General features: G+C 40.1%; 1 protein-coding gene across 2 annotated transcripts in view; it reads left to right on the top strand.

Annotated features, from left to right (window-relative positions):
• Positions 1-24,053, top strand: part of bcl11aa (BCL11 transcription factor A a) — a 48,478-nt gene extending 24,425 nt beyond the window's left edge. For both annotated transcript variants that reach the window (XM_061837718.1, XM_061837719.1), the window contains exon 3: positions 18,492-24,053. In XM_061837718.1, coding sequence (XP_061693702.1) covers positions 18,492-20,716 — 2,225 coding nt within the window. In that variant the 3' untranslated portion in view covers positions 20,717-24,053. The remainder of the gene's footprint in view (positions 1-18,491) is intronic.
• The last annotated feature ends 1,116 nt before the right edge of the window (positions 24,054-25,169 follow it).

Here is a 25,169-nt window from a genome sequence, read left to right on the forward strand (position 1 = left end):
CTTTTATATGATGTCTTCTTTCCATTCCATCATACATACCTCATTGAAATGATCATTTACCCGGGTGCCTACCTCTTCCCGTTAGATATTACTTAATTATTGGTACTAAATAAAAGACATACAGTAATTTTGTTACCCTTTACAGGTTTTGACAAAAGGAACATGAAGCATAAAACCAATTTGTGCTTGATAGAAAAAAAATTTACTCTTGTCACACGAGATGCTTGAGAGCAATCCGAGAGTTCTTGTTTCTGCTGCAAATGCTCTCTTATGATGGAGATATAGACCTTTTTGGAATATTTACCATGTAATGCAATTATACCACTAATGGATTTGGCCCACTGATCTTTTTGTGCACAGTGTCAGTGGGCTAGTAAAGCGCTGTTGGCTTTGTTACAACTCACAGCTACACGGACCGTGCACACCAGTCGAGCCCTGTGCTCATTTGCCTGTGTATGTTCAACATCTCTAATCCTCCCTCTCTGGTGAAATCACACACAAGCTCAAACGAACATGTGTGTGCACACAGCCACTGACGTGCACGTGCACACCAGACCCCTTGCGAGTGTGTGTGGGTCTGCCAAGTCAGACAGACGGCAGGCTGCCAGCAAATAAGGGGGCTGCAATGGTGTGAGGGCTCATCTGCTGGGGTTAGCCAGCTACAGCCATACGGACACAAAAACACACACACACATTTAAGCTGTGGCCACTTAGATTAACAGGGTTAATTACCACAACATGGCGCCCTGACTTTCCCACTGAGCTCTGGCCAAGGTTACTGTCAAAGCAGTTGTACAATGTACAGTATTTACTGCATGTGCATTTCGCACAATGTGTTCACAACCAACGTCCCAGAAATAATTGATGACAAAAAATCTCTAAATCTCTAAAAGAGATGTAAATCTAAAAATAATCTTTATGTAAATTCTGTCACTTTGTAGGATTTATCATTTGATGATAAATTAGCCAATTTATTTCCTTATCACTGATAAACAATGATGCGCACCTTTCATAACTAATCTAATTAATTATTGCTAAGCACTTGTTTTCTCCTGATCATGTCTTAACCATATCAAGCCATTTCATTTTTATACTACTATTGTAACTTTGTGGAAAAAAAGTTTCTGAAAGGACTGTTGGATTAGATTTGTGTGCAAGTAATAAAATATAATGGGTAAAGAAATGACCAAAAATTGCACACCCACTCTATTGAGCGACTGAATATATGGATGACATAAACAGTGAGCTTCTTTACCACATTTGTAAATAAATAAAAATAGAACAATAGCTAAGGAAGAAGCGGGTTGGTCAATAGACCAAGGTGAGAATAAAAACGAGTGTGTGGATATGTTAAAAGAGGCTTACTCGCTCTTTTTCATTTGAACTTACTCGGTGCGGTATGTACCACTCGTTTACTTTTAGTTTGCTGCAACGTTAAGATACCCGACTTCAACCAATCAAATGACTTTGGGAATAACTACAACACAGACAGGCCCTCTTGTGACCCTTCACACTCCAAATTCTGGACTAAAAAAAACATATTCTGAAGACACATTCTGGAATGGGAAAGAAAGTTGCCAAAGTTGCTTAAAATGTTCAGCTCCTTTAGGCTTATTGCCCAAGTCTACTCGTTTCTTATTTAAGTGTAATTTGTCCTCTATGTTCTTGTCATGACTCGCCTGCCCACATATTGACACATATATTTACAGCCTCTAATATTAAAATGTGATAAGAAGTTAAGCGGTAGCCGTTTTAAGGTGCAAACAGCAAGCGCTGAGCTGTGATGGCCGTCGGGGGTTTTGGCAAGACGTGCAGGGCTTGCTCCTGTCAAATTGAGAAGTTGAGGCACGTTCAATGGCGAGAAAAGGCAAAGAGGAGCTGATAGGAGTTTATATCAGAGCAAGTCTGAGCCACGCTGAAGCAAGCAATAGCGGCGTAGACACTCGCTGAGAAAAGATGAGGGCAGATGGTAAAACTAGAGCAATGTGTGAAAAGCAACAGGAAGTCCATGTCTTTCCCAGTCTGGACTAAATATGGCAGACTTTGCCACCCTTACACACGGTTCCCTTCTCAAGCAGTTTTGGGAAAACAAGAATCGAGGAAAATACATCATCGACATAAATGCATTTCACAACAAAAGTTCTGTTTCTATGTGCATTCACAATGTGGTCCAACACAGTGGCAATAAATCAAATCACTTGTCTGCTGTTCTTGAGGAGTACATTTGTATTGAATTACAGTAACGGAAAAACTAACCGTGACTCACGTCTCTCATACTGGTGACTAGATGAAAAAAATAGTAAAGGTTATTGGCACTGTTAGCACTGCCATTTGATAAATGATGACCCAAGCAAAAGTGTGTTTAGTTTCTGAGGTTTGGAACATTGAAAGATGACATATCACTCTTGGACTACAAGGCCTCAGTGCTTATTTTTCTACATACTCCAATGCACTTCTTACATATTAACGATCACACTTTTAGCACCATTTTTATATGAAAATGCTATATAGATGTAACATGCTGCTTGTATGTTTATTATCAAATTCAAAGTTTGGACTGAAGTATGAACTAGCAGTACAGTATTGCCAACAAAACAAAACCCAAGGTTCTTACACAATGTAGTCACATCTTGTACTAGCATTTTTAAAATTAATTTTCTTGTTTTATATTTATTGAAACAGATATAAAAGACCTGTTTTTCCTGGAGGAGGAAAACAATAAGTAACTCATACTCAAAGATAGGCACCTCATTAAGGTTAATTTGAACGTGCACATCACTTCCACATGATGAAAATACCCTGTATGATTACTGAATTTTTTTTTCAGAGAAGATGGAACAATGACTTCAGCTTAGCACATTTTAATCTTGTGCAACCAATATACATGACGATGATCAGCATGATCAAATTGCTGACATTTGTTTTCAGTGTGTGTATGAGTATATACAGAAAGTTTTGTGAAGAACTTTCCCCCTTACATACTACATGAGATAAGCCTACAGGACTCTGCCGACCCCTATGACCTGACAGATAGTACCAAGTATCATATTAAGCACACTCACAAATGCATGCACACATTGGAGCCTTACAGTATGTACATAGGTACACGTCTAGGGAAAGAAAGGTGGTGCGGGAAGGGTACAATTGGAGGATGTCATTTGGCAATGTTACATAGCACATACACGTACACACACACACACACACGCATGCATTTGTACACGTACACTTGCACTCATACACAGCACTTATGCTATGTTTCAACTTGCTTTAGATGGCTCACAGCTGCAGGGAATAGGAGCAAAAGAAAAGAAAAGAAAAGAAAAGAAAAAAGAGCAGGGGACTTCGATGGACTGAGAGAAATGGAGGAGTGTAGTTTACAAGTAGTAAGTCTGGGGGAAAAAGAAATATGGTGAGTGTATAACTGTTTTAAACAGAAATTGTGCAGGTTTTTATGAGGTCCAGTAGTTGCTCCCCTGTAAGGAGAAGTGTACTTCGTCAGAATGAATCTGCGCATCTGACGCGCTGCTTCTTACATTCCATAGACATTCAGAAGACATTTGAGTTTACCGTCCCAAACGGCTTTGTCAGCTAATTTGAAAGGGACTTTTTCTCGCTTTGGAATCCATTCCAATAATGTTCTTTGTACATCATTCAGAATGACTGGGATGGTGACTTTGGAGAGACATGCATGAGTGCGCTTTTAATGATGTGACTCAGAGGGTTTTGGGGATGGCAGTGAGTGATATCCCACAAACTGAGAGAATAAAAGCTCATCTGAAAGCCAAAACAGATCCATAACTGGATACACATGAATGCAATGGTGTCTATGCTTTTATCAGAATGTTGTCCAATAACCTTTCAGGGCTTTAAAAAAAAAGCACAGATATGGGATCAGATACTTAGTCATCTAACATTTATTTGAGATGAATAGTTCACTGTGCACTGGTGAATTGTGCATTTTGCTCTGCCTTCCTCGGTTCTAATACATTTTTTCATCCTTCTTTTTTTGGAATCGAGTTTCACTGTCAGTACTGTACTACATTTTTGGATATCTGACAAATCTGCTCGAGCGAATACACTTGTGTTGTCTTGCCACCTGATCTCTCAGCACCTAAGCGCTTGATTGGTTGCCCTCCTGCTATGGCCACTCCCAAGTTGTACAGGGTCTAAACGAATGTGCTTGTTGAATTAGCTGTGTGACTGCACCTGGATAACTTTTCACAATATTGTTTAATAGCAGCTACAAATGTGGCAACCTTGTGTTTTCTTAAAGAGCCAAAGAGGAGGAGAAAGTCCAGCTGTAAATATGAAGTGGGCTCGCGTGTGTGTGTGTGCGTGTGTCTGCGTGTGTCGGTGGGAGGGGGTTCTCAATAGTGTCTGTGTCCTTTCGCAGATTTTGCGTTTCTACTTTCCGTTTCAACAGACATGCTACAGTGCTGATTGCCATTTTCTTCATGATGAATAACAACATGCCAGGTGTGTTATGAGTGTGTGAGTTCACGTGTAGATGCATGGGTTTAGGTTTGGTCCTTCATTCACTACTTGCCTTAAGACTGATAGGAAGAAAAGACATAAAGAGGGAGGAGATAGTAAAAAAGATGAAAATATGCTGGTAAAGAAGCCTGGAATCTCTTTCTAGGAAAATATTGCTTCAGTGTGTCTTCAGTTCTGAATCATGCCTGAACCTGACCTGACGTGAATCTTAGTGGTGCTCCACTTGCAAGGAATGGACCCTGTTTACTTTGGAAGCAGAACTATTTTCTCTCACTTATGCTGCATTCAAGTCCAAGGATTTGAAATTCCACCCATACAGCATACTCAGCACAAGGTTCAAGTGTTTTACCAGTCGTAATTGCACATTATCACATTGCAGCATTCAATAAAATAGTTGAAATGTGACAAAGTAGTTTATCCATCAAACAAGTTGAAAAGCTAAAAACAGCTAAAAACGTTTTTTTGGGAGAAAAAAAGGTACAGCTGCACCTGACACGCCCAAGCCAAATTTGGGGTTCACAACATTTTTTTTAAATTTTATTTCATTGAACATGTTTTTGAGAGGGTTTCCACAAGCAAGTAAAAAAAGACTTCAAGAAGTGTAGTTACAAAATGGATATAAACTACATTCTATTATCATTATTTCATCATTTTGAAATGATTTATGTGCATGATATTACTGAAAAATTTTGAAAAAAGATTTAGCAGAAATCTAAAGGTGTGTGATTCTTTACACATAACATAGAGAATTCCCTTCAATTGTACATTTAGAACTGTATTCATTGGGGATTATTCAAAGTTTTTACTTACATGCCAGAGAAAAAAAGAAAAACATATTGAAAAGATGTAACTTACAGCAAAAGAAACCACATTCCTTTAAAATGTATTCTACATGTGCTACACTTTGATAAAGCCAGACATATGAATCGTCCTCTACCTTTATCCCAAGGGGGAAGTCTGGTTTCTCATTTATCTCTGTTTGGTGCTACTTCTGACCTGTGACTGTATTTACACGAACACACACATTTTATCCATGGCTTTTAATGGTGTATCAAAAAAAAAAAAAAAACACTTCCTCATCAAAAAGCCTTCTCCTAATAGCTTTTCAGAGTTGTTTGGGAGCTGTTTTGGTTTGGTCATTAGTGGACCATGAGTATGTGTGTGTGTGTGGTGTTTTGGAAACCAGCTGATAGATGCACTATAATGTCGTCTTAGGTGGGAATGAGGGTTGGAGGTGGGGGAATACAGGCAGTGCCCATGAGGGTGGGGTAAATTGGGGTTTAGGAGTTTGTGGTGCAGCACTTAAGCCATACTGGGCCTGATGGGAATGCCAGGCCCCCACACCACTTTCCAAAATCACTAATGGAGCATCTTTGAACACACACACACACACACACACACACACACACACACACACCTTGCAGACATGCCTGCAGACAAAAGTATCTTCCATGCTCCATTATTTTAGTAGATATTAAAGACATCCACACTGTTAAAAAAACCTCATAATTGTAAATATATGCCCTTTATTTTTCTTTTTTGATGTTCTGACTTCTCAATAGTTTACTTGCATTTTTGTCCTCTACTGGTGGCCCAGCCACAAGTATACTTCAGTGCATGTGTGTGTATATGCAGAAATGAATGTGGTTTCAAACACAAACAGAAGAGCCTTTCACATCCATCACGAGTCTTTTGTCACTCGGTAACCCTTTCTATACCACAGGCTCTGGCAGACGTCAACCAGTCAAGCACAGTGAAACCATTTATTTGCCAGCAGAAACACACAGAAAGGGTCTTTTTTTTTTTTTTTCCATTGGCCCTTTATGCGTTTTTGTATTCTGTTCAAAATAACTCATAAAGTCATAAAATTACTTGTGCTAGGTCAAAATAAAAAATAAATTACTCACATAAGAAGTTTGTGATTTTTTTTTTAAATACCTTACATGTCAAAGAAAATCAATTACCAATTTTAAAAATGCACAACTGATTATTTAATTTGACTTTTTTTGTATGCGTTATCTGAAAAGCAGAACTAACAACCTTCTCGGTAGGCCTAAGACACCAGAAAATGAAGATTGAGCTTCTGAAATTATATCTGAAAAAAATATATATAACACAAAGAGCCATGTGTTTCCAGTTGTGTTATGCCACATGGAACAACTGTTGCCCTTGGCTTTGTAATGATGATGTTTCCATACAATAAAAGGGTTTAAAATACTTTCTATATAGAATACATATATATATTTTTCTCTTACACATACATCCCACCATAGACACCCACACAAATCCACACAGACACACACAATTTTAACTTTTAAAAACACTGATACAGTTCTGCCTGAAAAAAAAAAAAAAGTTTCTTTAGAAAGGTTTGCAGGATTATTGTTTGACATCTGTCAAATACATCTGTCTTGATATTTCACACAAACCAAAATCATGTCTCCACCATCTTGGCTGTGGTTCTAATGTTACACGCTTTATTTCTATTGGATGACTAAAGATTTCTTTTGGCAACAAGGGCTTTTTCTTAGCGAAATCTGTACAAGTCTCCTCACACACTCACACACACGTGCGCACGTGAGTATTCCTTTAAGAGGCAGGTAAACTGCTGCTCATTTCACGTTACCACAGCCATACATTCTGCCTGTCTTCCTTGATATTCCTGGCCTTCATCCCTTGCGCTCAGTTTTTCCCTGTTCTATACAAAACGTCTGGGGGATCGATCGGGCTCTCGGAGTGTAGAGACTGCAGCGGTAATGAATGAAGCCAACAGTGTTTATTAAGTAGACAAGGTAGAGAAGGAGTGCTGGACGGGAGTTCATCATCTGTCTTCATTTGGCTATGCTATGTGTTCTTGCCAATGATTGCAAAAGACAGGTAGACTTACATATGAAAACTTGACTGCATTTGTCCTTCTCCGGGAATTCATTCTAAATGTCTTAGTTTTTAATCCAAAGATTCTTGCAATAAATAAAATATCTAGAAAGCCACGAAGTAACAGATATGTACATATTTTCCACAAGTCTCACATTCTTAAATACCAGAGGTGGGAATTTAAATGTACAAATAGCTGCATATAATACCATTACACCCATTCATCCATCCATCTAGTTTATATAGCATATCATTAGCAGTGTGCTGGCAACTATCTCAGCTAACTTCGGGCGATAGGCGGGTATGCCCTGAACTTGTTGCGAGCCACCAGTGTACATATAAACAATCAATCGTTCACATTCACATGCACACCTATGGGAAAGTTAGTTTCTCATTAACAGGCATGTTTTTGGAATGTGGCAGCAGTTCCTTGAGAAAACCCACAGATCCACGGGAGAACATTCTATCTCTGAACCGTGTGGCAGATGTACTAACCTCGACCAATGTGTGATCATACACTTCACAAAAAAAAGATACAATAATGGTTTTCAATGTGAAAAAAGAAGCAAAATGGTCATTTTCCATAAGCTTACTATAGATGAAAATAGAAAAGTGCAGGTTTTAACAGGGCAATTATTGGAATATAACCAGGCAGACATGTCAAAGCCTCTAACATAATTTTTTTAATGAATTAGTGTTCATCCAACCATTTTCGATCTTGGTAGGGCTGGGATTTGAAACCCGGTGCGCAGAATTGTGATGCAGATGTCACACCAGTCACACACCATGGTGTCTTAATTAAAACCATAAGACCCCATTTTCGTAGATGGGTGGATCTGCGTTTGGGCGCAAATACTGAAGCTTCCTGAGTTTCCTGCGAGCACAAGGTTTGCCAATTCAGCTGAGTGGTCTGTGCCAAACTGGCCATTCCAGCACAGCAGAGGGAGTGTCTTTGAAGTCACATTATGTCTGGCGCGGGACAATTTTGTGCCAGAATATCCATCTGAAGACATGCCTGGTCAAACTACATCTAAACTTGGTGCAAGTGAGACTGCTGGTTCAAATGCAATTTCGATTTGATTGGGGTGCAGGGGGACATATACTGAGATCTGCAGATATGCAGTATTTACGTTGTCAGTGATTATCTCTAGCTCATTCTGAATTTAATAAGATGCCACCTCACATTGTCTGCTGCCACACCGGCCAGAGCAGTGACAATTATGCATCATCCTCAGTCCAAAGATGTCTCCATTGAAAATGTCATTGTGCAATATTTAAAGGGAATGAAAGGAGCTGCTTTGATTGGCAGCTATTGAAGTTTGCTGCAAACACTCCCATAGTGGTGGAAACTTCGTACTCTCAGTTAAGCCCACCTGCACTCATCTATGAAATTACCAAAACACCGACTCAGAGTTGCGTCACCTGCCACGCCAGATTTAGGGACCATAAACTCTAACTGGTGTCACCTATATCCATTCATTATCTGAGCCGCTTATCCTCACAAGGGTTGCTGGTGTTCTGGAGCCTATCCCACCTATCTTCGGGCAGGAGGCGGGGTACACTCTGAACTGGTTGTCACCCAATCGCAGGGCACATAGAAACAAACAAGCAATCACACTCACAATTGCATCTAATGGAAATTTTGAATTTCCAAGGCAAGGCCTGTTTTTGGGACGTGTGAAGAAACTGGAGTGCCCAGAGAAAACCCATGCCGGTATGGGGAGAACATGCAAACTCCTCTAGGATTCGAACACCAGTCCTCAGAACTGTGTGGCAGACACTCTAACCAGTTGCTCCACCTTCTCATCAGGTCAGCTATATTCAAGCATTTAAATGACTTTTGTAAACTTCATCCAGGTGTTAGCGATTCTGGTTGGACTCCACACTGTAGTCGGGAATGCTGAGGGACACTGCCTGCTTCTTGAAAGCTGAAGTCAGGGATACACGCGTTTCAGTGCTAATTTGACACTTTCAGACCGCTGAAGGAACATGTGGATATAGACTGTAGTTTTCTCTTTGGCTCCAACATTTTTGTTGTTTGTGTATATACTTTCAGGTTGATTTCTGAGTGGACAGTGAGCCAGGCCTTTTCGTCCAACATCAGTGGGTGACCTGACAAATATGCTCCCGAAAGAATTGGCAAATATTCCCATAAACTCAAGCCTAAACCTTCCTGAACACCTCCCCAGGAGAGTCAAAGGTGTTACCGCTGCAAAGGATAGACCACCATCATATTAATTTAGAATGGAATATCACTTAAAATCATTTGAGAGTCAAGCCAGGTGAGAGATGTGCTTACACTCAATGTGCTTATTGCGAACACAAACACACACTTTAACTAAACATTCTCATATTTAACATGAGACTATCAAGGCTTTTTGGCCTCTAAAATACAATGCTTTCAAAGATCCCAAAATACACCCAAGGCCCACTTGAAGTTATGGCCTCATCTAAAAAATACCGGGTTGGATGCCGTAAGGGGAGGGATCTTGAATCCAAGTGTTTTTGCTGCAGCCAAAACTTTATCTCTTCAAGGTCGGCAGTGAGACTGTGAAAGACTCTTTGTGTTAAAGGCAGGATGGCACATATTTCCCTCTCTCCCCTCTCATTCACTCGCACCACACTTGGAACGTAAAGGTTTTTAATTGCTGATGGCTTCCTGTCATAAATTTGTATTAATTATGTCCTCTATCGATTGGACTTGAGATGAATACAAAAGATATTGTCGTTGAGTGCTTCTCACCTGGGAAGATGGAGGGATGACTGGAAGAAAAGGAGCAATAGATTGAATTGCTGGACTGAAGTATAGAGACAAACATACTCCACTGCGGTGTTGGAATCCCACTTTCTCATTCTACCAACAACAATTCCACAATACTATGTCTACATAAATGTGATTGGAAGAGTAGGAAGACAGGTAGGTGTGTATAAAGCTACGAAAAAAACATAATAGTTGGGGGCGGACGTAATCCGTAAATTCGGGGTACTAAATGTGTCGATGTGCCACAGCCGTGATCGGCGGATGTGCCAGGGTGGCTCATCGCGGCGCCGGGCCACGGTGGCTCATCTCTGCCGCAGAAGTGGATCGGACGGCGTGGTGGTCGGGCCTTGGCGTAGTCGTTGCTCGCAGGCGGCGTTGTTTTTATCACTGCCGCGCGGAGGTGGATTGGACAGGGAGGCTGCATGTGGTTTGACCGTGATCTGCATATCATCTAAATATGGCTCGAAACGATAGGGTAATATTGCCCCGGTCACTTCACTCAGTTGTGAGATGTTCTCTTCTTCGAAATGAGCTTCCATGTCAGAAGGGCATATTTGTCTCCCATAGTAGGTGGCACAGCATGTTTTCAACGGTGAATGTCCCAGTGTGATGTCATGGACAGAAGATGCAGCCAATACGGCGACCACTTTGTGCATGGTTGACATGCTCTCTGCTTATATTTATTTTTTTGTATAGACATTGAAGTGAATAATGTTATATGTATTTTTCATTACAATATCTATTTTACAATGTTTCATGCTGCGGTGAAATCATATATAATGCAAAGGGATAAAGAATTTAAACTTAATGGGCGTGGACAAGTAAAAGTTGTAAAAGAAGACAGAGTGAGAAGGTAACCACCTGTATGCAGTGTTGATGGACAGATGGAGGGATGAAGGCAAGTGGGCGGAGGAGGGATTAGATGACGATAGGAAGCAAAGTCCTGAGCGTGTTTGTGTGTGGGCCCCCGTCCAGCTGAGGTGTTTGCTCGGCTCAAAGTGATCTCCTACTGCGGTCACTACAGCACACACAAAGCATGCACACACACACAACCACACACACATTCACACTGATGACTGAATTGTCGTGCTTGGCAGCAGTTGCCGGTATCTGCAGATCGTTCAATACTAGCCTACATGTGTGTCATTTGTGACTACCAACCTCTTCTCTCACTTATGGCAAGTAATGAAAATGATAGTGTGCTCCTGTGTATGTGTGTCCATATTTGTGCGCGAGTATGTCGCTGTGTCTGAGCAAGTGTATTTTGGAAACTGGTCTTGAAGAAAAAAAAAATGTGCTCTATATTATCGAATGTTATAAATATGACATGCTGAACGGTGCAAATCTGTATGGAGCAGGGTTGGACCAGGTTTTTTTAATTGTGTAGATTTGCTTAAGTGAACTTTTTTATAAAAGGGAGGTCTGTGCAAATTTCATACAATGTATCTCTCCCCAATTCTGATAGTTTCTGCATGTGCTTCCCCAACAGCTCCATGCTAGCCATTGGGATGAATTACAAAAACTAACAATAATGATAATAATGAATTAATAACAATAACAACCACCACCCGTGTCCACAGAGCTCAGAATCTGTGTGCCCGTGCACCGATCACATTCACCAAAACCCAATTAGACGAGCTGTGTCGGCAGTTAGACATGTTATCAGCAATGGAAGTAAGTACATGTCATCTTTCTGCTATCATAGAGTTTCATTTGCCAGGCGGATGTCAAAGGACACACCCTCATCGCGCCAGTATGCCCACTTTGTTGCAAACTCTCACAGCGAGCCTTCCAATTTCACAAAAATTAAGACAAGCCAGTTTATCTCCTCTGCAGCAGAGCTGCCATTGATGAAAATAGAACACAGTGTGCTTTTAAACAAGTAGCACTTTTACAGAAGTTTTATATTGTACATAGATGTGTAAAAAAAAAAAAAAAAACCTAACTACCTCCTGTTCTTTTTCTCCTCCATATAAAAGTTCTACATGTCAAAGTCAAGTCAGCTGTATACAATCAATGAAAGCCCAAATTATTCAGCCCAAGTAAAGACCAAACCATCACAGACTGATCAAATTAAATCTGATGAAAAGGCAAGAGATCAAGAGTTGAAAGCAAGATTTTGCATTCTGGAAGTGGCCCACACAAGAACAATTGTGTGTGCGTGTGGGTGTTTGTTAACTCAAGACTTGTGTAACCAAGTTAAGAAGCTTCCAACACAAGCAAAGACACATTGAGGACCACCTTCTGTCTTTCAATCCCTCCTTCCCTCCTCTCTCTTTCTCTCCTCTCCCCGCTCGCATAAATGCTGTAATTTGGCTGACCTGCAATTTCACTACGGTAGTTTCGGGTTAAGTGGAGGCTGTCACTGCGATCAGGGGTGCCAGCCTTCCACACGGACACGCGCTCACTTGAACATGCCGACAAGCGTACTGCCACAGTGCACTTCAATGTCCCTGTAAAGGTCACCTCCATTTAATTACATTTATAAACAATGAGTTGAAGGGGCAGTCATTGCCGTTAAAACATACTTTACAAGATGCATTGTTGTGTGTGTGTGTGTGGGGGGGGGGGTCATGTGTGTGACATACTGTGTATAGTTTGTAAGTGTGTGATATCAAGAAAAAAAAAACCTTGCAGCTATAAAGGTTCATGGTGGATTGATACAAACACGTACATGGATGCACACACACACACACACACACACTAGATTGCAAGTGAGAGAGTTGCGGATACCACAGTCTGTAGCCCGGCAGGGGTTCTAAACACAGAGACAGAAGGTATTGATATATTCCACAAACACATACACCCGGACAGACGAAATTGATATTTTTTGCTCGGAATGCGAGGGAGTATGTGTGGCTATTTAGTGCCACGATGGAGACACACTCGTTCGCAAGCACAGCCATGCAAGCCAAGGAGCTCTCTATTGTTGTTTTGTCTAATTTAAATGTATTCATACTGTCTCACGCAGAAAAAGCTGGCAAAGATTATCAAGGATGCAGGCTACTGTTTGGAACAACTGAAATTTGAAGAGTTAAAATAATTTAAGGCCAAAGTTCATTGGTTTCAGTCAAATTGGTATGTATTCAACACATTATAATTTTATTTTTTTTGTCTTTCTCTAATAGAGAATGATAATTTACATAATGACTGTAAGGTTACACTCCATAGAGCTAGTTTTTTTTTTTCAGTGCGCTAACACTTTTATTATATATTGTACATTCAAAACACTACCTTTAAATGCAATTTGGTGGGGTAGTCTTAAGATGTGAGTGAATATGGGCCAATTTCCATCCTTCAATGCTCTTCCTGAACATTTGGAGTCATTGCAGTCAACTGACCGCCTCTGCTTTCTTTTCAATTGTTTGCGCTAGACTTTGTGATTGAGGAGGAATATGTTAGAAAGATAATTTATTCCTGGAATTCATCTTGTAATCTGAAAACTGTCCCCAGTTTTGAGGAGCAGAGGCAATAATTTAACAGAAAGACTCATAAGAAGCATGGTCAAATGGTTTCCTCAATAACGTCTTGTTTAAGGTTTTATAACAGAATTGGTTTAAACTAGCCAACGGGCATTCTTAAGTTTAACGAACATTTTTGTAATTTTTAAATAGTAAGTGTAGAGAAACACAAAATCATTTTGACAAGGTCTTCACATAACTGCAGTAATAAAGTTTTAATACTGAATGGGATTCATTTATCAAGAGTAGAATACAAGGACTTGTCTGTTCATTACCAGCAGTGAGTTTGATGTTCTAAAATTGTTTTAGGTTAAAAAAAAATGAGTTTAGGAAAGGCTAAAGACTCAGATTTAAATCCCAAATTGTGTTAAGCATCACTGCTAGTATACGCTCTTAATCCTATTTCGAGAATGAGCCATGACATCAATTACTACTACCTCAGCGAGAAGTGGTCAAGGATGCCTCGAAAGAGCCCTGATGAGTTGAAACACAGTAGGGGGAGAGGAGCGCTTGGATTTAAGGAGAAAAAAAACATATTAAATGAGCAAGAAGGAAGGAAGTCAGAGAGTGAACATTTTCTACAAAAAGATCTGATCTAAGTCTAATTTTCTAGAAATTGATCAAATTCATGAAATTCTAAAAATGTTGGAAAGTCTATCTTAACTGGTGGCCAGGACTTGGTGTCAGTGATGCTTTCATTTTGTTTTGCTCTGAACAGATTTAATGATGACAATCCAGCTAATTTATAGGACAAAATAATTGGATGAAGGCCAGTAAAAAATTCACAGAATGGACAGTGTGTGGTACATTCTAAAGATAATCTAAAATTACAAATGACCCTCGACGGTACAAGTAATTTACTCTGACAGACTCATGGGCATTGGATAGTTTTAAATGTTTTGGATACTTCTACCTGTTTCAGTCATGGACAGTAATCATCACAATTTATTGATCACCCTTTAAAAGTGGCAACTATGAGCCATCTTTGATATCGATGCAAATGTTGGGTGCACATTGCCTCCCTTAAAGTTTGCAACACAAACACTTTCAATAACATTGTGGATTTGCGTAATGAAACCACTCATAATTAATTTAAACGCTATTGAACCCATGCCAGCTGGCCACATTATCACCACTTGGATGATCTGATACTGTCAGTTACAAAAATATATATACATTCCTCCTTTTATGCAGCAAATACAACAAACTTGGACTGACACTGTCAGAGAGGTATTACTTAATCAACAATATTTTTATTATTGTGGGTGGAGTTCACAGTTGTTGAATTGCACTGACCCATATAAAAAGGTGTCGGGATAAAAGTGTAAGAAAGTAGTGAATGAGAAGCTTAAATGTAAAATTTGAGACATATAAATTTCAGGACATATGAATGCTGGCCAAGCCAGTCTCCAGACATAAACCTAATAGAAAATCTTTGGAGGGAGCTAAAAGTCAGAGTTTCTCAGTGACAGCACAGAAACCTGTCTGATCTAGAGAAGATGTGTGTGTGTGTGTGTGGAGGAGTGAGCCAAAATCCCCCCTGCTGTGTGACAAACCTGGTGAACAACTACAGGAAACGTTTGACCTCTGTAATTGCAAACGAAGGCTACTGTACCAAATATTAACATTGGTTTTCTCAGCTCTTCAAATACTTATTTGCAGCTGTATCACACAAATAAATCCATCCATCCATCCAAACATTTTCTTTGCCACTTATCCTCATGAGGGTCACGGGAAGTGCTGGAGTCAATCCCAGCTGTCAATGAGCTGGAGGCGGGGTACATCCTGAACTGGTTGCCAACCAATCGCAGGACACATAGAGACAAACAGCCACACTCACAATCACACCTAATTTAGAGTGTCCAATTAATGTTGCCTGTTTTTGCGATGTGAGAGGAAACCGGAGTGCCCGGAGGAAATCCACGCAGGCACGGTGAGAACATGCAAACAACACACAGGCAAGTCTGAGATTGAACCCAGCAACTCATAACTGTGAGGCCAACGCTTTCCAGCGGAGCCACCCTGCCGCCTCACAAATAAATCGTTAAAAAATAAAATTGTACATTGTGATTTCAGAATTTTTCTTTTTAGATTATCTCTCTCACAGTGGACATGCACCTACAATGAAAATTTCAGACCCCTCCATGATTTCTAGGTGGGAGAACTTGCAATATAGCAGGGTGTTCAAATACTTATTTTCTTCACTGTATGTTCAAATCTCTCTCTTTCTCTCTCTCTTTTTCTCTCTCTATCTCTCACTTGCTCTCTCTCTTTCACACACGCACACACAGACACACACACATATATGAACACACAGAGACAGACACAGGGGGTAACACAAGTGAAGCTGCCTTAATCTCTCTCATTCCTCCCTCTCCCATCCGGCAGCACTTAAGTATCCAAGCAATGCCCTTGGTGTAATAGAGTGTAATACTTGAGCCGGTCATCGTAGCATGGCTGATATTGAGTGTTAGGACGTTTCTGAAAGTGAGAGCGTCTGTTCCCCAGAGTCTCCCCAGGAGCTTTGACATTTCGCGACTTCGAGTAAAGACTCACATGATGTCATCCCACCCGCATCTTTCCTTCCTGTTACACTAATACTACACCTGATTTATTCAACCTACCCAGTTGTAGCATGTTTGTCATCTTTGTATTCCATTTGAAATGAAGTCTTACTTCAACTTTCCCACCTCTGTCCTCTTGCCTTCATCTCTCTGTCTTCATTGCACGTTCTCACTTAATTTTTCTCCCTCAGAATGGCAGAGAGTTTCCCTAATGAAGTAGTTGATGGGAGTTTATTGCAGAGAGACAGAGTAGAGCAGTTGGCTACTCTAAAATCCATTAAGCTAACAGTTTGATTCAATGCAGTGAGAAGTCACAGCTACCAGTGTATAAGGAACATCTTAGTTTGAGAGTTCTACACAAAAATACCCACTACTAGTTTTTGTTAACTCAATTATTTTCAATATTGTATATTTATTATATGTATTTGGAAATTATATATTTTATGTATTTGGAAATAGCTGTCTCGCTAGTATGCATCTATGGCGCTACACACTCAGGATTTTGTATGACAGTATGACACTGTAATTACTTGGGGAAACAAACATGATAAATTACCTGTTTCTTTTGATTCTTTTTTTTAGAATTAATGAATGTCATGCGTTAAATGGGCAGATGACTCGTAAGCACATCTACAAAAAAACAAAACAAAAAAATTGGGAACTGATGCATCGAACATGCAGGAGTCGTTCATGCCACTGCATCATCCAATCCTCAGAAAACTATAACAGACAAAATTAATAAATGGACTGACCAGTTAATCAGGAGGAAAAATTAATGATTGAATAAAATTAACCATCCCCAGTCTTGCAATGATAATGCAAATGATATTCAGAGGTTAAATCTGATGCAGGTGGCCACATTAGTGGTAATTTGTGCCAATTTTAATGATCCATAATTTAGCAGCCCCTGTTCTGGCCATGTGGGAAAACTGTGTGTGTTGGAAAGAAAATGCATCTCACTGAAACAAAAAGACAGAATATGCTGTTCTGAACACATAATTTAAACACTTGTTTTTTAAATGTGCACACCGTAATTGTAGTGACAACGGTCATACATAGATAGATGTTACCTTTGCAGTTGTGTTTTTAGTTTTTGTTTCTTTTGAAATATAATTATAGGCAGGAAACTGTGACTTGACCCAATAAAGGTTGAGATACAAAGCCATAAAAAGTAATCCAAGCTTTCATGGCATTTAGGAATATATTTAATGTAATTAGATTGCTATTTTAGATTATGATCAGATTTCTGACTTCTTTTCAGCTCGTACATTCTCTCATGACGTGTTGTTTAGATGATCCAAATGGCAGAGTGACTGGGCTCGTTTGTTGTCGAAATTTTTTATCAAATTGAAGGCTGTGTGGCTCCATGCTGAGAATCCCAATTAGATTACAAATGCATTAGAAGTGAAGAATTAGAATATTACATACGAACCAAAGTGATTTTCAATACAATACAATACTGAAAGAATGAATCAGTCAAAATCATTTTGTATTGAAATACTGAAACAGACAACATGAATTGTACAACTGAATTTAGAGAAACGCACCTGTATACTGTAAACATGTTCACATGGTGATTATCTAATTAACTCTCGATGCAAAAACAAATCAGAGAATGTAGAAAAAAAAGTATTGCTGTAGAATGCAACATTCTTATTTTTGTCAGTCTGATATTGCTACGACTAGTTCACTGTATATTCATATTATGGTTTCTCGTCTGAAATACATAATTTCAATGGCAACATGCACGTTCTTTAGCATTTAATCCATATTGTTCTTTTCTTGTGGTTAGTATAGTTATAATATTATTTAAAATTATGAGTGTTTGTCAGCAAGGCTTAGTTTTGGTGGATCAATGAGAAGGGAAAATGGTAGTACACTAGGATAGCTCTTCCTTTGTTCGGCTGCTGGACAAACATTTAGTGCCAAGGGAAACATTTTGTTCTAGAAAGGTCTGAGAAAAGAACAACACACAGTGAAACAAACATCAACACCATATTCTCACATGTAACTCATGTGGGGCATGACCTTAATAAGAGGTACTGTTGTATTTCCAAAGTCTGCAACACCATGTGCTAAATGCTTTTAATAGCTGTAACATTTAGGCCTAAGGTTCCACAGAATGATTGGTTTAGCCAAGTCTTAGTGTTTCATGCCTATCACTATTGAGAAAATAATAGTCTCTATACAGGGATAGCTTTGATGGTGAAGGATGAACAGAACTGAAGCTTTAATATGTATTGGTTATCAATACGGAGTCTGGAAATGTAAATTTATTTTCACTGAACTCATTTCTCTTAATATCTCCTCTCAAACACGTTTTTTTTGTCACCACAGGAAAAGAAGAACCGACAACCTACACGTGCACTACATGTAAGCAGTCATACGGCAGTGCCTGGTTTCTGCTGCAGCACGCCCAGAACTCTCACGGTTTCCGTATCTATCTGGAGAGTGAACATGGTAGTCCTCTCACCCCACGAATGGGTGGGCCTTCCTCCCTGGGTGGGGGTGCAGATTGCCCTTCTCATCCTCCACTTCATGGCCTCCATCTGCCTCCTGATGCTAGTCCTTTCAATCTCCTTCGGATCCCAGGCTCAGGCTCAGGGGGTAGGGACAGTGTGGGAGCAGGAAGTACACTTGGGGTTGGTGGTGGACTCCATCATCAGCGTTTTCCTCCCACACCACCTATCTTTAGCCCACCTCCAAGGAACCACCTCGACCCCCACCACCTGAGCCCAGAGGAACTGGCGCTGGCAGCCCACCACCCGAGTGCCTTTGACAGGGTGCTGCGCCTCAATCCTCCTCTTCCCATGGAGCCCCCTCCAACAATGGATTTCTCACGGCGACTACGGGAACTGGCGGGGAACACCTCAGGGTCCACTCCCCCTCTATCCCCCAGCCGGCCTGGTCCCATGCAGCGCTTACTCCAGCCATTCCAGACAACTGTGGGAAGCATAGGTACAGGAGGTGGAGGGGGTAACAAAACTCCATACCTTGCAACCCCACCACCTCTGCCAGGATCCATGCAGTCCCCTGTGGGTTCTCAGACCAATCCTACCACTCCTCTTCCCTCTACAGGGGCAACACCGTCGTCCAACACGCCGATGAAATCAAAGTGTTGTGAGTTTTGTGGAAAAGCATTTAAGTTTCAGAGTAATCTAATAGTGCACCGGCGCAGCCACACAGGAGAAAAGCCGTACAAATGCCATTTGTGTGACCATGCCTGCACACAGGCAAGTAAGTTGAAGCGCCACATGAAAACTCACATGCACAAATCCTCCTCGCCAAACACAGGAAAGTCAGAAGATGGACTTTCAACTGCTTCCTCTCCAGAGCCAGGTACCAGTGAACACATGGGAAGTGCCAGCAATGCCCTTAAATCAGTGGTGGCCAAGCTGAAATGTGAAAACAACAGAATGCTACGTGAGAATGGAGAGGAAGAGGAGGAAGAAGAAGAAGAAGAAGAGGAGGAGGAAGAAGAGGAGGAAGAAGAAGAGGAAGGAGAGGAGGAGGAAGTTCACAATGGGGAGAGGGTAGCTCGACGAAACAATAGCTACCACTTTGGCTTGAACCTTGAAACTGCACGTCCGCATGAAAACAATGGAGGTATTGGAACCCGACTTGGTGGAATGACTGATGAGGGGTCCATTCCACGTTCACTCCCTGAGGTAATGCAGGGAATGGGTCTTGCTGCTAGCATGCAGCATTTCACCGAAGCACTCAATGCACACAAAAGGAACGCCATTGCCCAGGAGAACCACCTCCACCACCACCTAAACAGGGGACATCCACAAAATCGGGAGATGTGCGATTCCAACTCAGTGTCAGAAACAAATCATGGCGAGGAGGGCTCACTTTCAACTGTAAACGGACGTGGAGCATCTCCCAATGAATCTGCCTCTGTCTGCCTTTCTAAAAAACTGCTTTTGGGTAGCCCAAGTCCACTTAGTCCTTTTTCCAAACGTATCAAGCTGGAAAAAGAATTTGACCTGCCCACTCCCACAATCCCGAACACAGAGAACGTCTATTCGCAGTGGCTTGCTGGCTATGCTGCTTCTCGACAGCTCAAGGATCCTTTTCTGAACTTTGGAGATTCCAGACAATCGCCCTTTGCCTCTTCGTCCGAGCATTCCTCAGAGAACGGCAGCCTGCGGTTCTCAACCCCTCCTGGGGAACTCGATGGTGGGATGTCAGGTCGCAGCGGTACAGGAAGTGGGGGTAGCACACCTCATCTTGGGGGTCCTGGGAGGCCGAGCTCCAAGGATGGTCGAAGGAGTGATACTTGCGAGTACTGTGGCAAGGTATTTAAAAACTGTAGTAATCTGACTGTGCACCGCCGCAGTCATACAGGGGAGAGGCCATACAAGTGTGAGCTGTGCAATTACGCTTGTGCCCAGAGCTCCAAACTTACTCGTCACATGAAAACCCACGGTCAGGTGGGCAAGGATGTATACAAGTGTGAAATCTGTCAGATGCCCTTCAGTGTGTATAGCACCTTGGAGAAACACATGAAAAAATGGCACAGTGACCGTCCATTGAGTACAGAAATAAAGTCAGAGTAGAAAGCTGAACAATGGGACCTTTTCCCTGCAGCTGTCTGCCATTAGCTCCCTGTTTATTTCTCGACTCTTGCAGTTTTTGCCCCAAATCCCAAACTCCACTTTCACCAGGCTGGTGGAAAGTTAAGACCATGTATCCCACACCAGGACACCCCCGTATTCATTATCCATTGAATGCATGATCTGTATCGGGGCAATACTCTAGCATTGAGGCAAAACTTTGAGCCTTTTTCTTGTGCAATAAATTACATGTTGTGTACTATTTTATTTTTTTAGTTTTGCATTTTCATTTCAAAGAATTTGTCAGCATGCATAGTATGTTTTTGGTAATCAAAAACAACAAAAAAAAAGAAATGAAAAAAGAAAAGAACTTGTCCCTGGTTAGTTACTTGTTTAGTAAATGTGTTGCTGTTTTCTCTTGTTATGTTTTCTTTCTTTTTATTCTTCAAAAAGAGAAAAGACAAGAAAGATACAGTATACCCAAGCTGCATATACCCTGTAAAACATATCATGTACAGTTTTGTGTTGTTACATGGAAAATGACCCTCTTTTGGAACCCCTGGAAATGCACTTACCCGGATCTTTCTAAAAGATGCCATGTTCACACAGGGTTCCAATAAAGTACTGCATTGGTTTGATAATTAAATGGATAATTTTAACGGCAGTCAAATTTCAATAACGCAAGGGTGTGCAAAGACTTTCAAAATCGTACTATCATTTGGTAGAGTAAGAAAGAGTGCCTTTGATATTTTAAGACTACATTGGCCATAATCTTATCTGGAATAAGTTTGGGGGCCCCATTAGGCTGTTGAAACCATCAAGAAAAGGTCCTTGCATCAAGCACCTGCCTGGCCCAATGGTCTGTGAACACCTCCCAATCAATGATTCTGTTCCTAGTTAATGACAATTTCGCTACCTAATACATGCTCAGTGGTCTTATCTTCAGTATGTGGCTTTCAAAAGGAGCATGGTATGACCAGTAAAGTGGATATCTCAATTTGTGTAGTTCTGTTTCTGTTAAGGAGCTACTTTTGAGGGGAAAAAAATGGTAATCTGTAGTATACAATCCTGAATCTGAGGGGATACCAGTGATAATTTTTCTGAGTTAGCACAAACCTGCTACATGCTTTCATTTCTGATGTGTTAAACAGCACGTTAAGTAATACATGACCTTTAATATTGACTTGAGAGCATTGAAATACCTTGACCCTAGACAGAGAGAACGTTACGACAAACTTGAAAATCCATACGTGTGAGGGGACTAGAGGCAATTACTTCTTCATTTCTTCAAAACAGGGTTTGTAACAATGATCTCCAGCAAAATAAATTGGAAAAAAAAGAAATCCATCAATACGCAGTGGTTCTTAAAAAGATCGAAATGTGATTTTAATCAGTATGCATAGGCTAAAGGAGAGCACATACTTTTTTTGCTTTGAAACCGAAGAGGAGATATCTTTATAAGCTGTTATGAGTCAAGCACTTGTCATTCAACCTGGAAGTACTATCAGGGCTATTACTTTGTACCACACATTTGCAATGGTGGACAGGCTGGAGTTGAAATACTACATTGTCAATTAAAAGACATGAAGTGCACTGTTTCAAATTCCAAAATAAAGTTTACACTGAAGGGGGGGGGGGGGGTCCCACTGGTTCACCCCTTGCCATTTTACATTTGACCATTTGTCAATGTGATACCTCGAAAATCCCAGGTGTCTACTGGGTCAAGAAAAATCACTCTTTCAAGAAGGTCTGTACATTAAATGTACAGCTCTCAGAGATTGTTTTAAAAAGGACTCTAGGTCCACTGGCAGCTTTAGTCCTTAATGATGACTTTGGTGAAGAGCTGCATTGTTTCATTCTTGCCATCAATGTCTTGGATAATCGATTGAATTTGTCGGCTGGACAATAAACACTCAAATGTTGTTGTTCACATTTTTGTATAAATGTTCCTGTAATTATAGGTATGGAAATAAACATTCTTTTGTTTCGGAAATGACACTTCACTGTCTTTTAGGGGAAACTGTTAAGTTTGTTGTCGTTTCTCTTTTCCTCAGCGTCTTGGTGATGTTCAAGACACCGATCACAGTATATATGACATGATAACATAGAAAAGAAAAATTAAACAAAAAAATTCTGTGATGGTTTTGTATTTTATTCTGCCTTGGCTCTTCACAGCTCTTCAGGTTGAAATACAATTTGCATTTGGGAAATGACTAAGATTATATATGAGAATATAAAGAACATAAAATATAGGAAAATGCACATACATGTCAATTCCTATGCTTAAACACATTTATGGTTGATTTTTCTGTATTTCTAGAACTGTATTTGAATTCAATGTTCACTTAGAGTAGGCACTATAGTATTTATATTGAGGCTCGTATTTTTAACTGTTGCTTGTTCTCTCTCAAAGGTACCATACCTTTTTTGGTAGTGGAAAAAATCCCAAACTGCCACGGTATATTTTTTTAATTTGGCAGGATAATATAGTGCAAATTATTTGTATGTTTAAAGAGATAAAATGAAAAACTCAATACAAAAAATAAAAAACGGTAAAAGCGCGTGGCATTGGGAGGCTATAGGTCATATGATGGCCGCTCCTCTCTTCCCTGTCCGCAGAGGTCGTTGTACATATCTTCTTTGGTTTTTGGTTCCGACCCTCCTTCCATCCTGCTGCCATTCTTGTATGCAGTAATACAAGCTGACATTGGCCTGTTCTATTGTGTGCTTCTGTTTCTCTGACCTACCTGACAACATTCCAACAAGTAGAGAGAAAAAAAAAAAAATATGCAGTACACGCCGTACAAAAAAAAAGTATCAAAATAAATATGTTAAAAAAAATTCAATGTTTTGCTTTTTTTTTCATTGCCAAATACAAAATGGTGCTTTATATTTAGATTGGGTATACTTTCATATGCTAAGCATATTTAAAATTGACCTGGGAGACGTGGAGAAGCCTGCTTGAGTTAAGAATTTTTGTAAATGGCAATGCGAATATTTTGTTATCAGCCTTTTCTATTCCTGTTCTGAGAGTTGTTTGTTGTAACTTGAACTTGAACTTTATCTTTTACAATGGGAGTTGCTATTTATTATCACCAATATGCTCTGTTTAAAACAGAGACATGGGATGGTTGCTTGTTTTGATTTAATTTTATTTTATATTTTTGTTAAGAGTATCATTTCATTTATTTTGCATTTGTGGCCAATGGTCATTTGACAAATCAAGCTCTTTATTCATTTCAGTTGTATATGGAGTACCTGTTGAGTTGTATTAAGAAAACCACACTGTCTGTGTTTTCTGACATAATCCTGTTACCACACCCATTTTGTCCCTTTATCAAAAAACAGTTAATAAAAAAAAATGAAAGTGTATTGGTACTTGTCCATTATCTCCACTGTGTTTGTTATCATCATGAGGCATCCAGCTTCAAAGTAAAACACACCACATTATAAATGTTACCATATTTTAATTGTCATATTTCCAGTTACTACAGTTGGACATCCATCCATCCATCCATTTTCTTCGCTGCAATCCCAGCTGTCAACAGGCAGTAGGCAGGATACACCCTGAACTGGTTGCCAGCTAGTCGTAGGGCACATGGAGACAGACAACGGTTTCACTCACAATCATACCTCGGGGCAATTTAGAGTTGGACTTTGGATAGTAGACTATATATATATACATATATATATATATATATATATATATATATATATATATATCAAAGTTATGTATCAGTTTGTGAATTATGCTGATAGAATGTGTTTTTTAAGTTATTTGTAAACTGTGTTTTAGACCCTGCTTTGGTAATGTTGTTAGTGGTGGTGTGTGTGCATGCATGTTTGCCTGTATGCATTATATTTTGAAGTATATGACCATGTCACTCTAAAGTACACACTGCTGATAACAGCTATTAACAGTCACGTGCACTGACATTCACTTGACATGCTAACAGTATGAGTACACATATAATGGCCTCTTCTCACTGAATGTCCTTAAGCAAATATAATTATGTCCCTCAGTTTGCTCAGTAGTCACAAAGCCTCATAAAGCTGTCAGGATCAATCAGCACATGTCCTCCAGCCACCGCACCCTTTCAGCTCAGCTTACACACTCTTCAGCCTCTTTCGCAAAGGTATCAATACATACTGGACAACTCAGGGAAAACCTTGCACTGAAAATTCAAGAAAATTTTATATGTTGTTAGTTGATAAAAAAAAAATACAGCACAGATCTCTGCCAAGTCCATTAGTTTTCCATGTGGATAAACACTAACAGCAACTTTTTTTCCACACGCCAGTTGATTTGTCAAGATTGATGCGGAGTCACTCATAAATTAAAAAAAATAAAAAAATCTTCACAGGGTGAATAAAGGAATCCTGGATCTGAACCTTTATCCGGATCATGACGGGAGCTTCGTAGATTCTGCTTGCGCCTAGGTCCAAGTCTTCCACA

This window comes from Syngnathoides biaculeatus, chromosome 12 (assembly GCF_019802595.1).
Source record: "Syngnathoides biaculeatus isolate LvHL_M chromosome 12, ASM1980259v1, whole genome shotgun sequence".
In the NCBI taxonomy this organism is placed as follows: domain Eukaryota; kingdom Metazoa; phylum Chordata; class Actinopteri; order Syngnathiformes; family Syngnathidae; genus Syngnathoides; species Syngnathoides biaculeatus.